Source organism: Galleria mellonella, unplaced genomic scaffold (assembly GCF_026898425.1).
Source record: "Galleria mellonella isolate WM207_F2 unplaced genomic scaffold, CSIRO_AGI_GalMel_v1 utg537, whole genome shotgun sequence".
In the NCBI taxonomy this organism is placed as follows: domain Eukaryota; kingdom Metazoa; phylum Arthropoda; class Insecta; order Lepidoptera; family Pyralidae; genus Galleria; species Galleria mellonella.
Window position 1 is genome coordinate 1786648 of NW_026442112.1, and position 18196 is coordinate 1804843.

The 18196-nt window shown below is 33.3% G+C and overlaps 1 protein-coding gene across 1 annotated transcript; it reads left to right on the forward strand.

The window, feature by feature from the left end:
• The first annotated feature begins 1401 nt into the window (after positions 1 to 1401).
• Positions 1402 to 17675, forward strand: LOC113513649 (carotenoid isomerooxygenase-like). The gene is made up of 14 exons (XM_052898804.1): positions 1402 to 1576; positions 2123 to 2225; positions 2838 to 2949; positions 4972 to 5118; positions 6250 to 6360; positions 7008 to 7105; positions 8025 to 8105; positions 9326 to 9406; positions 10001 to 10125; positions 11701 to 11877; positions 12564 to 12720; positions 14049 to 14110; positions 14360 to 14458; positions 15848 to 17675. The coding sequence occupies exons 2-14, from the start codon at positions 2123 to 2125 to the stop codon at positions 16034 to 16036; spliced, it is 1542 nt and encodes a 513-aa protein (XP_052754764.1). The 5' UTR covers positions 1402 to 1576; the 3' UTR covers positions 16037 to 17675.
• Positions 17676 to 18196: the final 521 nt, after the last annotated feature.

The following is an 18196-nucleotide window of genomic DNA, read 5'->3' on the forward strand; positions in this document are numbered from 1 at the left end:
TTACCATTTCTCTGAAATCATGATGATTTATTGAGCTTTACATCGCGTGGAAATATCATCATAAGCTTCTTTCCTTTATCGTAATTACTTGGGCTCGAGTTCATATGATTTTTTACTACATACTTTTAACTTTTTACTCAAGGTTTAAATTTTTGGTTGTACGACTGATCACCTGCCTGACGTCAATCCAAGAGGTAGGATATAAATAAACAAACATTCATATTTATAATATTAGTTAAGATATTTTAGTTTTTATTCTACTTTAGCTACGTAGTTGTTATTATTAAATGTTAGAACCACAAGAAACTTGACTCCTTTCAATAGAACACTTCTATCGGGTTACATTGGCCGTGCTTATATGTTCACTATAAATATTCGCATATCTGAGTGAGATAAAATACTGTATTTTACTTATATGCAAACCATTTATATATTTACAAAATTTACACCTACTAAGGTCGACCTCCACGCGGTTCCCCCTAGAAACCATCTTGGGATTTTTTTGTGAAATTCATCACGATGCGCTGACCTGTTTCATCATCACTTACCATATTTCACTGGTGCATGATCATTTGAAGCCCTTTCACACAAAAAATCTGTATTTTATTAGGAAAAAAAAAATTGTATGTATTAAAAATTAAATTATTAAAAATTGTATCTATTATTGTTTACGCTCGGAAAGAGGTTATATCTCTAAAACAGGGGAGTAAATAGTTACAATTTGCAATTTTATATCTAATCCATGATTTTTTTAGTACGTTTGTTCCGTTATGGAACAAGCTAAGGTCGAAGACCATGCTGCCTAGTCTTCAATATGATAATTTGTCTGCAATCTAATCCATAATTTAGTAAACATACCTTTTTTAATTTCTGAATTCCTGTAAAAGGAAGTGTGACAAGTCTGAATAGACTTATTCAGACTTGTCAGATCAGTATAATAGGCAGCGTGGATTAAGGATAGCACTAAAAATAATACTTGGCATTCTCTTTCTACGGTAAGAAGTAATTGCGCGCCAAATCCAAGAATTATTGCACAAAGATAAAGTTATAATTCCAAATTCAAATTTTCTAATTCATATTATTCATAAATAATTTGTCAAGTGAGAAAAAGTTCTTCTGTCCAATAAGTAAAAATATATAAAATATAAATTAATAATGAATTAATATAAGATATTATTTGTTCTAACAACTTTAATAATATACAATGAAGTAAGTAAACAAGTCGTGTTGCTAAAAGGTAAATCACTAAATTCCACTCGAGAAAAATCGATTTCTAATTCTTGCTGACTATTTTCAGCTTGAATATATAGGCAATGTGGGCATATAGTTATGAGTTATAAGAATACTATACTGGTAGAAACCAGTAGTAATAGTGGACCTTCTGTAGAAAAACAATGTTTGTTTAGTACTCGTGATGTAGTAGCCGTCGCACGTGTATCCAACATGCTAACCGCGGTGAAGGTCTCCGGCTCCGGCCGTTGCGTGGGCGACCATCCCCGGCGGTGGCCACCCCATCTCAGTACGTAGTTCGGCACTGCGCAGTTTACATTGCGAATCCATTGAGTACAGAATAATTGTGAGTACCATTTGCCTAATATTAACTGTTTAATAATTTTGGATATAAAAACTATAATTTAAAATCATGTGATTTAAAATAAAATTTATTTAATTATCATTCATTCTCTAATTCTCTTTTTAGTTCTCTCTACTCTCTCTCTAGTTCTCTAATTAATAAATATTATATATTTAATGAACGCTAGTTTATCCGTTTAAATGAATGACAGAAGTGTTACGGGGTTTTTTTTATGTATTGAATAGGTATTTTCGCGCGCAATTTTCGGCGAGTGACTCTATACAGTTCCGTTGTAATAAATACAGTTTCAATATATAAATTACTAATGTTATAATCTTAGGATAAATAAGATTTATAATTATATTAAAAATATTAATTCTTGTCGGGAGATAAAATAAATGAATACGTTACTGTGTCATAAGTCATTTAACGTACAATGTAAGAAATTTTATACATATCTATGTTACCTACAACTTTATAAGTTTTCATAGAAAATATTTAATACTTTTTTTTTTTTAATCTTTTTTTATCGTTGCTATATTTTGCGAGATGGCGGTGGATCAACAAAAACTGTATCCCAACTGCGATTCCGGCGTATGGTTGAGGTCTTGTGAGGAAGAGGTAACTGAACCTTTAGAAGGAACGATTACTGGTAGGTAGATATACAGAATAGATTTATTTTATGTTCTTACAATTTGTACAATATTTGTGTATGTAAATACCAACTATGATCAATGATGGACATACTGACTATCCTCCATATATAAATTTGTATTCATCACATACCTCATGATTATTGGTACGGGAAAATTATATTCTGTGTAGAGTAGAAATGGTAATATATAGCAATTAGCATATATATAGCAATCAAGCACTTTTAAATATATAATCCAGTGTATACCAATAACTCATCAGGGGGGGGGGAAAGGAATTGTTAGTAATGGGGATTAATAACCCTATTACTAGCCATGTACCCTATCTGGTCGACCTTCTCGCGGTTCCCCTTGGAAACAATAGTGATTGATTCATTGGTAAATTTGTTACGATGGGTTATATATGCTTCATCTATATATTATCATCTATATACTGGTGCCAATAAAAGATATATATCGATTGCCCAATATATAATATTGAAATGAATGAAGATATCTGTCTGATATAGGTGATATCGAAACGGATGAAGGCTTTTTTTTCAATGTTCTCGAGATGAAATATATATAAACGAATATTTTCTATTTAAATAATTATCCAATGATATTTTAAGGCGAGATACCGTCGTGGCTCCAGGGTAGCCTACTACGCAATGGGCCAGGCTCGTTGAAAGTTGGATCTATGCGATTCGAACATCTCTTCGACAGTTCAGCGTTACTTCATAGGTTTGTTTATTATAAGTCTCATAAGAAACACACAGAATGTTCACAAAAAAATTTTTTTTACAACTTAGAATGGTCAAACAAGCTGACGGCCCACCTGATGGAAAGTATTATTGTCACCTATAGACATGAGCAGTACCATGGACATAACAGTGTATAAATAATTTTCATGATATCAATTGCCTACCGAAGAATATGTTATTTCTCTGACTATCGTAAACCAACGATCCTATGTCATCTTGTTTTCACCGAAACATTCCATGCAAACACATTGCTTCACGGTTGTAACACTAATGGAACAGAGCTGCGCATGTGGCAAGCAATCGAATTTTTGTACAAAATGTTACTCATATTATTAATCAAATATATATAACATTCTTTTATATTCCATCTCCGAAGAATCTCTGAGTAATAGTAGGTCAACTTTACATACAAATATATAGTTATGTATTTATATGTTCTATATTTGATATGGGTTTATAATTTTTGATGTTTTTAATGCGTATAAACTGATTTTTTTTTATTAAATATTTAAATATAGATACATCAAGATACGTTATGTGCGTGAGTTATAATAGAACACTGATAAAAAAAACGAGTCAACTAATTCGACAATTAGCTGACAAAAGTTCACCAGTTTTGAGACGTCAAGCTATATAATTTAAAATTCTAACCCGCCAGGGTATACCGTTAGTGCAGGCGGGGTTACCGTTCCATTATCATCCATTAAAAAAAAATAGCTCAAGCGAGAGAAATTTATCTTATTTTATTTAAACACTAAAAAAGTTGTTTCTTTCAATATTCTCGAGATGAAAAAAACTAAAAATAATGTTTTCTTTTAAATAATTATCCATGATATTTTCAGGCGAGAAACGTCGTGGCTCAATTTCGTGTTTTTATTTATGGGCCAAAATTGAACCAATAAATGGAGTTTAACATTTCGTTCGACAGTTCAGCGTTACATAGGTTTATCATAAAAGTCCAAAGAACACACATATTTTAACAAATATATTTTCAATATTTCCAGAACGGCAAACAATTGCATGTATTATGTAATTTTAATATCAAATTTGTATTTCGTTTGGCTCCGAAATTTCGGAAAACATTTCATGGTAGGCCCTCAGGACTGCTCTGTATTTGTACCTTTAGAGTGAATCACATACATTTTTGGCAGAAGTCGGTAAGAAAAACTGCTAAGTAGGTATCTCTGTGAAGAAGCATGCTTTCTTCTGTTGTGCTCTACATCTAGTGATCTGGTGCCCCAGTTCCACATATCTAATTATCAGAGAAGCTAATAGACAATATGTCCTAGAGGATGCCAATCAACTACGAATGCCGGTTCATTTGAACGTACCTAATTAGCCAATTCAGCTGCCTACAACCTGTCCCCGGTAGGTTTCTATGCAATTAGACCAATAACGGAACGGCCGTGAGACGGGATCAATAACTTTGGAACAGAATCCTCTATTGCATATCAATTAATTAATAATAGCGAAGCCAATTCTTGAATGTGTGATATCCTAAATACCAGAGGGAGACTTTATACAAAAGTTGATTGCTTGGGTACCTCCTGTCCCATTCGTGTTACAACCGTGAAGCAGTTGTGTTTGCATGTCTGTGTTTCAGTTTGAAGGGTGGGATATGGCGTGAATTTACTGGGTACAGAGGAATAACACCTGAGTCCTAAGAAATGGCAACGCATCGGGGGTCTCATGGGCAAAACAGTGTACTCTGTTATATCCATGGTACTGCTCAAAGTCTATAGGCGACGGTTGCCACTTTCCATCAGGTGGGCCGTCAGCTTCTTTGCCATTCTAAGTTGTATAAAAAAAATCCAATGTCCCGAATGTCTGAATATTTTAAATCATGTTTGGATTATTTAAAGTCACTAATTTGTGATTGGAAGTCATGTAATGACGTAGTGTTGTCCAGTATGTTATGTCACTGCTTTGTGCCTCAGCAGGCATGTCAAACTATAGCTCGCTGAGTAATTTGAAGCTACAAATTAAATTTTATGTTGCTTAGGTTCGCAATTAACGACGGCAGCGTTACGTACCAATGCCGGTTCCTGCAGTCCAACACGTTCAAGAAGAACCGCGCCGCCGCGCGTATCGTTGTCACAGAGTTCGGTACGCGGGCCGTGCCCGACCCCTGCCACACTATCTTCGACAGGTCTGTTTTCTCTACAATACTTTCTATAAATAAAAAAAAAAATTACAATACAATAATGTCGACTGTTAACCGTCCGCTGCTGAGCATAGGCCTCCCCCATAAAGGGATGTTTTTTTCTTTTAATGGTTAAAAGAAAAATGTCTATAGGCAACAGTTACCACTTTCCATCAGGTAGGCCGTCAGCTTGTTTGCCATTCTAAGTTGTATAAAAAAAAATAATGGTAACCCCGCCTGCGCTATCGGGATACGTTGGCGGGTCACCAGTGAGGGATGATAGGTGAGGATGAAGGCAGATCGGTTAGCCCATCGTGACAAATTGCATTATAATTAATCACAATGGTTTCCAGGGGGAACCGCGTGGAGGTCGACCTGATAGGGTGTATTGCTAGCAATGGGTCCATTAGATCCCACTACTAACAATCTCTTCCCCCCTCCCCCCATAAAGGGATGTTTGTCAGTAGTTGCCATGTTTGGCAGGCGGATTGACAATCGCAGTTAGGCTTTTAGTGATGTTTTAAGAAAGATTGTGTACAATAAAGAATAAAGCTTAAATGGTAACATACAGTGCGGTTTTCGGGGTTGTTTTCATCAATGAAGCTTAATTTAAGACCAAAAATTTACATGCAATTTCCAATATCATATTTATTCCACAAAATAAAAGTATTTCCAAACAAACAATTTTTTTAATAAAATTGTCTCCTCTCCGTCCAAAGGTTGCCTGGAAGAGATCATTTTTAGCGATAAGGCCGCCCATTGTTTTCTTATTGTGATTATTTCTTGTAATTGTTTATATCTAGAAATAAGTTTACTATTGTAATCTTTTGGAGGATACAATAAAGAATATCTATCTATATTATAAATTTGATAGAACAATTAAAAAAATAGGTACTTATTTATTTATTTATTTCTTTAATTATTTAACACTTTATTGCACCAACATAACATGATTTATTAAAACAATTTTCAATACGTATAGTGTAGTACAAAAAGCGGTCTTATTGCTAAGCAATCTCTTCCAGACAACCTTTGGGTAGAAGGAATTAACTTAATTTACTTAATTAGTTAAATTATATTTTTTTTTATGCAGCTTTGAAATATAACATTTACTTATTTATTTTTATACACTTTCAGGATAGCAGCATTGTTCAAGCCGGGGGAATCGTTGTCCGACAACGCGATGATATCATTGTATCCATTTGGAGATGAAATTTATGCTTTCACTGAAGGTCCTGTTATACATCGGTGAATATAATATTCTTCCATATCTTATGAAAAACACTTATCCTTAAATTTACTATTTTTTTTTTTAAGAAAGCTAAAGCAAACAAGCTGACGGCCCACCTGATGGAAAGTGGTAACCGTCGCCTATAGACATGAGCAGTACCATGGACATAACAGAGTATACTGTTTCGCCCATGATACCCCCCCCCCCCCCGCCGCCGCGTAGCCATTCCTGAGGACTCAGGTGTTATTCCTCTGTACCCAGTAAATTCACGCCTCTTCAAACACAACTGCTTCACGGTTGAAACACGAATGGGACAGAGGTACCCAAGCAATCGACTTTTGTACAAAGTCTCCCTCTGGTATTGAAACACGAATTAATATTATTCGTTTTATTAATATTATTAACCAATCAAAATTTTATGTACAACACAAAAAATACAATATAAATTCAATTAATTAGTTATCTATCCATTATACATTATATATATATACACAACTAATCAAACTAACTTAAACAAAAAATAAATTAAATTAACAATTTATTATTTGTTTTGTCTTATTTGATACAATTACTGCCATCTGATCCACAAATTCAGCGAAACAAATATTAATCTTAGTTTTCATCAAATCTTCTATACGCAATATTTTTATGGTTTTTCTTCTAGAATAGACCCTGAGACTTTGGACACGTTGGAAAGGAGGAACCTTATGGATTCTGTTTCGTTGGTCAACCATACTTCACACCCACACGTCATGCCCAATGGTCAGCAAAAATATTTATTTATTTATTTACACTTTATTGCACCAAGTAAAAAGGGAAATTACAAATACAGTAAATATTAATGAGAAGTGATACAAAAGGAGGCCTTATCGATAAGCAATATCTTCCAGACAACCTTTGGGTATAGGACATTGAGAAGAAAAAGAAAAAAAAATAGGTTTTTTAGTTATTATACTTTTGAAAATTCAGTGCATTTTCTGCACACTTCTTTCAAGTAATTTTTATAAATGTAATATTAGCGTTACTATATTTTATATTATTTATTTGTAATTGTTTAAATGTATAATAAGTTTACTATTGTAATCTTATAGAGGAAACAATAAAGAGTATCTATCTATCTATATTTAATCTATGAATTTAAAGATATTAGATAATTTTTATTTAATTTTTCATACAACTTAACTGACAGCCCACCTGATGTCAAGTGGTAACGTCGTCTATAGACATACATATAGTTCTTGTACTAGTAGTTTTTTTTTTTGATTAGTGAAAATGGTATGGTAACCCCGCCTGCGGTAACGGGATACGCTGGCGGAGCACCAGTGAAGGGTGATAGGTGAGAATGAAAACAGGCCAGTTAGCCCATCATGATGAATTCATCAGGAATTAACCATGATAGTTTCCAGGGGGAACCGCGAGCAGGTCGACCTGGTTGGGTATATTGATAGCAATGGGATTCTCAGTCTCCATTACTAACAATACCTTTCCCCCCTACTAGTAGTTATTAGTTTAGTAGTAGTAGTAGTTCTTGCAGTTGTAGGTTAAACACAAGCCTTATATAAATTCTCGAGCAATTCAATTCTTAGACAGAAAGTAGGGCTTATTTAGAGCGTCGTAATGTAAACAAAAAAATACTGAGTAATATGTAAAGGGGACTAAGTTTAAAACTTTTATTTTTCAGGCGATGTATACAATCTGGGAATGTCTATAGTTCAAGGAAGGCTGAAGCATGTCATTGTGAAATTTCCTTACACCGAAAAAGGTATAGTTTTATAATTTTCAATATACGAATAATTTTATAGTTCACTTGCAGCCTTTTTAGTTGTTATATTATTATTATATTGCTTTTTTTTTGTTTTTTATTCTTTTATATCTTTTACTGTATATTATGTATGTGTGATAATGTGTGATTTGTGCGCTGTAAATAATGTAAATAAATTATCTATCTATATATCTATTCATATTGTTAATATCTTTATTCATTTAATGACATTTAATAATTTAATTCTGTTTTAATGTTTATCAAACACAAAGCATGCTGTGGCTGCCTATAAGTGTGTATTGTATTGAAATGTTTCGCTGTATCTTATGTTGGTGATCCTATAAATAAATAAATAAATTAGGATGAAAATATCTTAGGTATATCTATTTCACACCCGGCTTATATAATAGACTATAAATTATAAATGTGTGTACGAAATTGGAATAACAACCCAGAAGCTTTGTCTGTTTATTCAAATATTTCGAGTATTTTATTCCTGACTGGGAGAGCAATAAACATTGCATCCTTCAGATTTTTTAGATATAATATTGAAATTTGTTATTTATTGTAAAGTATATCTTCATCTATGGCTTCTGGATAAGGTCTTTTACAGATGATGTAAGATCATATTATGCCTACACATCAAAAACAGTTAACATAATTGTCATAATATAAATCCTTAAACTATACGAATAAATTTTGTCAAAAATTGTAATTTATATATTAATTGAAAAAATAATAATAATGTAATTGTTAATTTTATTTTAATTGAATATGTAATTTTTACTTGATAATTGTATATGAGTGAAAATGAAATTGATTTTTTTTTCTTTTTTTTATTATTCATTTGCACATAATAATGTATTAGTATAAATTAAATTTCAAAACACACTTACCAGAAGGAGAATAAATTAGATTTGCATGCCTACAATTTTAATGCAATTAGACAGATGCCAAAAAGTTGTGTCACATGGCCCTTATAATGTCAAATGTCTGTTTAAAGCAAATAAATATTTCATTTCATTTCATTTCATTTCATTTCATGTCTATAGGCGACGGTTACCACTTTCCATCAGGTGGGCCGTGAGCTTGTTTGCCATTCTAAGTTGTATAAAAAAAATGCAATTTTTGAGATGAAAAACATTGTTACGTATTGCATTCTTATTCAGTCACTGTATCGCATTGCGGAATAAATAATATTTATGCACTTTGAAATGCAGGTGATATGTTCGCGAAAGCGCATATTGTAGCTAATATGAGTCCAAGATGGCCGCTGCACCCAGCGTACATGCACACTTTTGGTGAGTAAACTCTATAATTATTGAACGGTACGGTGTATTCAATTGTTGCCAATCGCCTGCCAAGCTTGGCGACTATTGGCAAAACCTCTCTCTTCAGGGAGACCTGATATGTTCAGCAGTGGTTTCTTACAGTGGATGTTGATATGACGATGATGACGCGTCCCTCTTAAAACATCTGTATATATATATATATATATATATATATATATATATATATATACCAGAGGGAGACTTTGTTCATGGGCGAAACAGTACACTCTGTTATATCCGTGGTATTGCTCATGTCTATAGGCGACGGTTACCACTTTCCATCAGGTGGGCCGTCAGCTTGTTTGCCATTCTAAGTTGTATAAAAAAATATATATAAAAAGTGAAATCATTAGTATCCTCGTAAGAGAGTGTTCTGTGGGTAGAACAAAATTATTTTACTTAAGAAATATGGGTGGTAAACGACATAAAATTTTGAATGTTTTACTGAACTAGGGGTTGTCTTCTGCAAATTTAAGTCTGTGATAGCTGGCAAGGACATTTACATAAAAGCATAGCTTTTACTGAAGTCCTTTCTTCGTTTACAAGCAATTTTTATAATTGCAGGTATAACAGAGAACTATTTCGTGATAGTGGAGCAACCGCTGTCAGTATCTCTGTTGACTATGGTCAAAAGTCAGCTGTCGAACGAACCACTTGCATCCAGCCTTCACTGGTACCCCAATCACGAGGTATGAGACAATATGAATGTCCTTTAGAGAAATGATTATGTGTTTCGGTCCGAAAGGCATAACACTTTAGTCCTCGAACAGTGAGAGGTATCATGGGCGACACAGTATTTTCTGTTATATCTATGGCACTGTTATGGTTGTAAATCTACCGGTACATATGATTTCGTAACTGTATGCATGGAAAAGAATAAGACGCCAGATATTGCTTAATCGTTCTATCTCATGTATGTATTGTGATCATGAATACTTAAATATAAAAATTCGTTATGTAATGAAAGACCAGGCAAACATAATGATTTGTTGAATGGAGTGGTAACCCCGCCTGCGCTAACGAATACGCTGGCGGGGCACTAGTGAGGAATGATACGTGAGAATGAAAAGACAGGTAAGTTAGCTCTTCATGATGAAGTCACTTGATCACTGGCTCACTTGGAATTCAGCACGGTGGTTTCCAGGGGGGGGGGGCACGGGGAGGTCGCCCTGTTGGGGTAAATTGTTAGCAATGAGAATGGTAATCCGCATCACAAACAATCCCTCCCCCCCCCCCAAACATAATGATTAGATATTTGCTTCTTACACAGAATATTTAGATACCGCTAGTTTAGATATGTAATTTTTCCATATTGGTTCGACTAAAAATAGAACCTGAAACCTTTTCCAAAACAACTATTTCACTCTTCGCGTACCTGCGCTGTGGAAGTTCAAATTATTCATATTTCTTAATATATCATCTTACTTCATAATATGGGGGAAGCAAAGAGAATAGAGTATCAAAGGTCACCACCTTTCGCTTGTTTTATCCATTTTCACATTTCATCTGATGCAAAATTGACTTGTAATAGATCAATTTTTCGTGATGATAATTCATAGTAATCGATAATAAGTGAAGACAAATTGTAAAATTATTACATGTAATCTTAAGAAGAGATTTATTACTGTGTGCGTTTGTTTTTTATAAAATTACCTTATAAAATGACGCATTATGCATATCGTCATACAGCCAGTTTTTTTTGATGGGTGAAAATGGTATGGAACCCCACCTCGCCTGCGCTAACGGGATAAGCTGGCGGAGCACCAGTGAAGGGTGATAGATAAGAATGAAAACAGGTCAGTTATCATCATGAATGATGAATTCATAAGGAATTAACCATAATAGTTTCCAGGGAGAACCGCGAGGAGGTCGACCTGGTTGGGTATATTGCTAGCAATGGGATTCTCAGTCTCCATTACTAACAATCCCTTTCCCCCCATACAGCCAGTTAGATGATCTTTTTATAAGCTTGTTACGAAGTGCCTATTATTTTTTAATTTTATTTATTTATTTACAAAACAGGTTGTCAGGCATTACAGTTTTCACCAGTTCGCATGACAAGTCCTAATATAAATTATTTCACTTGTATATACAATGTATTTTATATTAATTAATTAACACCAGAGATGAACTCCGTTGCCATCCTGTGAAACTCTACATTATTTTAGTCATTCGGAACTAACTAGACAGTTGGATCTGAGTGTTTGTCATCATTTTAGATACTGTAGATTAGATACCAACTGTCTAGAATTTTTGTTTTGCAGACACACATAGTCCTACTGAGTCGTAGGGACGGTAAGGAGGTGAAACGGTACAGGACGGAGCCGCTCTTCTACTTGCACATCATCAACGCTTACGAACATGACGGCGTCCTGGTGGTGGACCTCTGCGCTTACAAGGACGCCAAGGCTATAGACGCCATGTATATAAACGCCATTGAAGTAAGAATATTATAAACTAATATTATTATTATATATTACCAGAGGGAGATTTTGTACAAAAGTCGTTTGCTTGGGTACCTCTGTCCCATTCGTGTTTCAACCGTACAGCAGTTGTGTTTGTATGGCTGCGTTTCGGTTAAAAGGGTGGGATATGGCGTGAATTTACAGGGTACAGGGGAATAACACCTAAGTCCTCAGGAATGGCAAAGCATGGGGAGTATCATGGGCGAAACAGTATACTCTGTTATGTCGATTTGTAGAGCATTAATCGCTGATCTAGCGTGAAGTAATGCTTCGCTCTATTGAGCACACCGAGTTTTTTGGATGCCAGCTTCACCTTATCTTCGAGGTGGCCACGGAATTGTACATCAGTAGAGATGTCGACACCAAGGATCCCAATGCTTTTAGAGATGTTAAGAGACGTGCCTTGGAACTGTGGAGCCACAGCAAATGGGGTTTTCTTAGCGGTAAACGCGCAAGCTTGTGTTTTAGCGGGGTTTGCGTTTGTAGTTAACTCAACCATTATAGACTATTCAAAAAGACCAAAAGGCTTTACTTCTATACTTAATCTCGTGATAGCCTACCATTGTGCTTGAGTGTATAGTTAATCCAGCTACCCTAGAATGTTCCAGAAGAGCAAAAGACGATTCTATTCTGGTGTATTATTGAAAAATATTCCTTTATAGACGATGCAAAGTAACGCAGACTACGCGGAATGGTTCCGCGGCCGCCCAAAGCGACTCGAGCTTCCGCTGAATGCAACCAACTGCTCGCGCGTAGAACCGCGCCTACTGGCAGAGCTTGGCTGCGAAACTCCTAGAATACATTACGACTTGTACAACGGTAAGTCACCTACATCTAGACTAATATTAAAGTTGTCTTAATTGGATTATTGCATCATACAATGAAATTAATGCCAAATTACCTGAAATTGGTATAGTGTATGATAATTCGAATTCCTACAGGAATAAATTGCTGAAGCACTTTGTACAACAATCTAATGAAAATTAACTCTAATTATCATAATATATATTTTTTTAATATTTTTTAATTCAATTCACTCATAATCGTATTTTCTGATATTGCTCACAACTTAGGTTACATGTTTGTTTTTATTATTTACTTCATTTTCTTGCACTGTATAATTATGTTAAAGTGAATGCTGTGAATACTTATAATAGGCATGTGCATTAATATTGTATTATATTTAATGTTTGTAATACCTATATGTTATAATGCAATATGCTGTTGGTGTTACTTAAATAAATAAATAAATAGATATATTATAAAAATATGAAGATTATATTCCAATAATTATTAAGTGATTGAAAATACATCCAATCCACACCTTTTACGTTACGTCGGGACCATATCTTTTATCAGTTGAGCTACCGCGTTACTGGATTGGCTTTGTTTTGTTTTCATGTCTAAACGGCTGAATCAATTGTGATGTTTATGCATGTATTCAATAAATTATGAATTTTATATATTTATTCTCAAACCCTGAACTCTGAGGGAAAATTACTGTAAATTTAACTGACTTAAAAAGTAGAAGTTTTTTGTATTTTTCTAATTGAACTGTCAAATCTTAAAATCATTAAACATAATTTCTAATGTAAGTAGTACATTAATTTATTTTAACATATATTATATAAGTAGGTAGGTATTGTATGTATTTATAGTGTATGTATTTATGTAATATTTTATTATATATTTTAATATTTTATTTAACTATATATTTGTTTATGTATTAATAGTTGTAGCACTTCAGCTGCCCGCTAACGAAATGCTTTCTTACTATACTGGGTTGACTGGAAGAGATCTCTGTCAGAGATAAGTCCACCCTTGCTCGCAACATTTATAAATACATTATTTTATATGTAACTTACAAGTGCAATAAAGAATATATATATATATATATATATATATATATATATATATATATATATATATATATATATAAGATCTACTACATTTTCGAGTTGCTTTATTATACGTTTTAATTTATACCATAGTGAATCGATTTTTTTATTTAGTTAAAAGAGTACCATATTTTTAAGTAACACAATTAGTTGGCTGTCTTACTACAGCTTGTATACGATTTGCAGTTGTCAAGAAAAAATCGTCATTACTATTATAGACTAGTAATATTATGAAATAATTGTTTTAAGGTCGCCCTTACCGGTACTTCTACGCTATCAGCTCAGATGTGGACGCTGCTAATCCTGGAACAGTAAGTATATTCATCTCGTTTCATCATAGCCATTATTTTTATGAAATATATTCCATATTATCTAAATTGGTAAACTACAAAATAGCGATACATTTCAAACATGTTGATTTTGAACAACTTATTGGGACAAGATTTTAAAAATTTCGTCACATTCAACGAGTGTTGAAATCTGTATTGAATCCAGTGAAATTTTTAAATTACAGATTTCTGATTCCAGTATTTTTATAGTATTTTTTGTTGTATAATTAGATAATTAAAGTGGACACAAAAACTGGCGAGACGAAGACGTGGTGCGACACGAACTGTTACCCTAGCGAGCCAATATTCGTGCCCACGCCTGGTGCTACGGTTAGTCCAAATCTTTTTCATACAATTAAAAAGATATATATATATATATATATATATATATATATATATATATATATATATATATATATATATATATATATATACACATAACCGAGTATACTGTTTCGCGCATGATACCCCCCATGCGTTGCCATTCCTGAGGACTCAGGTGTTATTCCTCTGTACCCAGTAAATTCACGCCATATCCCTTCAAACCGAAACACAGCCATGCAAACACAACTGCTTTACGGTTGAAAGACGAATGAGAAAGAGGTAGTCAAGCAAAACGACTTTTGTACAAAGTCTCCCTCTGGTATTGAACTAAAATGGTCACGTACAGTGCAATTTCAAAAAAAATTTCTCTTGCGAACATTCAGGCTGTGGAATGAGCTGAGGTTTTTTCTAGAGACTGCAGGGTGGCGTTCTTCAAAAAGGGCATATTAAGCTTTCTTCAGGGTCGGCAACGTGCATCTCTAATGTTGCAGGCGTCCTAGCCTACAGAGACCATTTACCATCAGACCTGGTGCATGCTTGTTTGCCAACTTTGTGGGTAACTCTAGCTAAATCTAGGATTACAATCGAATGTGGAGTAAGCGTAGAATGGTGAAGAATCCATTCACAAAACTATGTTATATCAGGGATAACAGAATATGTCTGTCTACTGAAGCGATTAGGGAAACATAGCACTGGGGCCGATTCTGATGCGCAGTTTTTAAACTTATTTCTTACAATGGTATACTAACTAAGTAGTAGAAAAACTCAAAAAGGAACTCTACTACATTGTCTGGTCAGTAAAACGATAGTTGGCTAATATCCTCTTCTTATAGTTTAAGATTTCGTTACTGATTTATTCATATAGGTACTTATAAAACTTTTTAATGAATCTTTTTTTTTAATGAAAATTGCCAGCATCTAAAATTTCGTTCTAGATAATGGTTCTGCTGTAGTTATAAGGAATTGGCTTTTTTTTTTTAATAAAACCTACACTAAACAGTGGTTTATTCTTTTTTCATATTTTTTTTTAAATGCCAGCATTTTTTGTTTACTTTATTCCTTTGTCATCATTTCTTTTTTTCATGCCAGCATCTAAAATTATGTTTTAGATGATGGTGCTGTAGTTATAAGGAATTGGTTTTGTTTTAAATAAAACCTACACTAAATGGTAGTTTATTCTTTTTCATATACGGCAATATACAATTGATTGTGAAAAATGTGGATTATAACATAGGTCGTGGCTAAGTGAGAGCAGACAATCTAGGGGCATTTTATTTTAGTCTGTTTTTCATTTAAATAAAGTTTCATTAAAATGTCTTATTTACCTTATCTGCGATATAAATTACTTGATTTACTGAATGAAAGTAGCAGTGAATATTAATTATGGGTGGACAGGAGGAGGACGATGGTGTGATACTGAGTGCGCTGGTGTGGGGCGGCGCTGGTGCCCAGTGCCGCCGTGTCGCACTGCTGGTGCTGGAGGCACGAGGACTTCGCGAACTGGCACGAGCCACCTTCTGTGCGCCCTCGCCCGTGCCCAAATGTCTGCATGGCTGGTTCTTACCTCGCCGCAACCAGTTGTAAATAGCTTCCAAAGACGTAAGTACATACTGTGTCAGAATCTGAAATCAGCTTTGACGGCCATTGTTTTATAATACGAATGGAAAATAAGCCAATTTTCAATCTAGTATATGTCCTGCATTAAAAATTTAATGCATAATTGGTTATTAACGGTGAGTGGCCACTTCTCCATTTTGTAACCCATAAAAAAATATTTAAAATTATATAAATATTTAAAATATCTTAGATTGTATAGATAAAAGTGTATTCCTTTGCTTTGTCAACAATAGGTTAATTTTTTTATCCATGTATGTGGGTGAATAGGGTTACCATATTGACATAATACTCAGTATATGAGAGAAATGGTATTGTAAGGTTAAATTAAAAAATAAAAACAATACAAAATCCTTATGAATATATTTGAAAAAACAAGATAAACTGTGCATAATTATTTGTAATGATCTTTATATTTACTGATTACCTTAATTTATACAATATTTTGAATATGGACATAAAATATGTTTTAGTTTTTAAATAATTAAAAATAGTCGCTGTTGTAATTATACATAAATATATATAAATACTTTTATATTCAAAGCAATACCTATATATGTCATTTATATTATGTCAGAAAAAATAGTTCTCAATTAAAATTTCAAAAATCGGTCTGACTTGGAGATATTTTTAATTTAATTACTTGTAACACTAAAAAAGCGGACTTTTTATTAAAAAAAAATATATGTCAGCTATTTATTAACTAAATATTGATCCCTTTTTACGAGCACATAATATTGTTGGAAAATTAAGTTTCATTTTAAAATTATTAAATCCAATTAAATTGTCTGTCAGATTGGACATTATTTTTAGAATAGATAATTTTATGCACGTTTAGATTTATATAAATCCGATTGTTTAGTTTTTTAATCATTAAATTAATTTCTCATTTATCATTTAGCAACGTGTAGTTATTAAATAAGCTTTATAAAATTGGACGAACGGTTCGTCAATCTGCATTACTTAATTAGGTAGATATTAAGTTTATAATTTTTAATATAGAACAGTACTATGGCGTATAATTATAAGTACGCATATGCAGCACAAATATTTTGTATTTTTATACTTGTTTATTAAATATTATATCATCATTATCATCATATAAGCCATTAACTGTCCATTGTTGTATATAGGCCCCATAAGAGGGGATTTGCCAGTAGTTGCCACGCTTGGCAGACGGTTTGGCAACTGCAGTTAGGCTTTGGTGATGTTTTTAAGAGGGATGCAGCTCCCCGTCCCTTGACTATTAAGTTCTTTTAATCGCCTCTTACGACACCCATGGGAAAGGAAGGGGTGGTCCATCCTATGCCGGGATCACACGGTATTATATAAATATTAATATATATCTGGCATTAAAACGTCCATGTTTTATAATAATGTATGAACCTAACAAACAATGTTTGTCAAACAAGTAATTTTATATATATATTTAATACCTAATATAAATTTATTTATGTTTTTTAAATATTAATAATTTAAAATTAATTTAATACAGATTTCAATAGATTTAAAAAATGTTTGTTATTTTTAGTATAACAACCCGAAATACAAAACGGTGTTATTAATAACTGATATGTTTTTAATTAAATCTACATTTTTTACATTATAATATATTGCATTTCCTCTACTAAATATTTAATGTTACCACATAACGCAAGCTCGATAAGAACTGATTCATTCGTGTTTTTACCGTGAAGCAGTTGTTTGCATGGCCGTGTTTCGATGTGAAGGGTGGGATATGGCAGTGAATTTACAGGGTACAGAGGAATAACACCTGAGTCCTCAGGAATAGCAACGCATGAGAGGTATCATTGGCGAAATAGTATATAGTACTCTGTTATGTATATGGTACTGCTCATGTCTATAGGTGACGGTTACTACTTTCCATCAGGTGGGCCGTCAGCTTTTTTATTCTAAGTTGCATAAAAAAAAGATGACTAGATTACATTATGAGATTGACGTTACTTACACTATTAGTTAAGATTTCATTGACAATTTTTTTATAAAGAGAAAAAAATTCTATGTACCTTATTAACTGACAAATGAATGTTTATAAATAGATTTAGATGCATAATTATTAAATATACCTAATTTATTTCACCAAATAAAAAAAAATAAGTTGCAAATTTT

What these genes read in the sequence shown, in the direction of transcription:
- LOC113513649 (XM_052898804.1), top strand. Translation starts at nt 2,123, where the DNA reads ATGGCGGTGGATCAACAAAAACTGTATCCCAACTGCGATTCCGGCGTA. An exon ending in ATTTCCTTACACCGAAAAAG is followed by an intron (nt 8,106 to 9,325) that starts GTATAGTTTTAT and finishes TTTGAAATGCAG; the next exon opens with GTGATATGTTCGCGAAAGCG. An exon ending in ACATTACGACTTGTACAACG is followed by an intron (nt 12,721 to 14,048) that starts GTAAGTCACCTA and finishes AATTGTTTTAAG; the next exon opens with GTCGCCCTTACCGGTACTTC.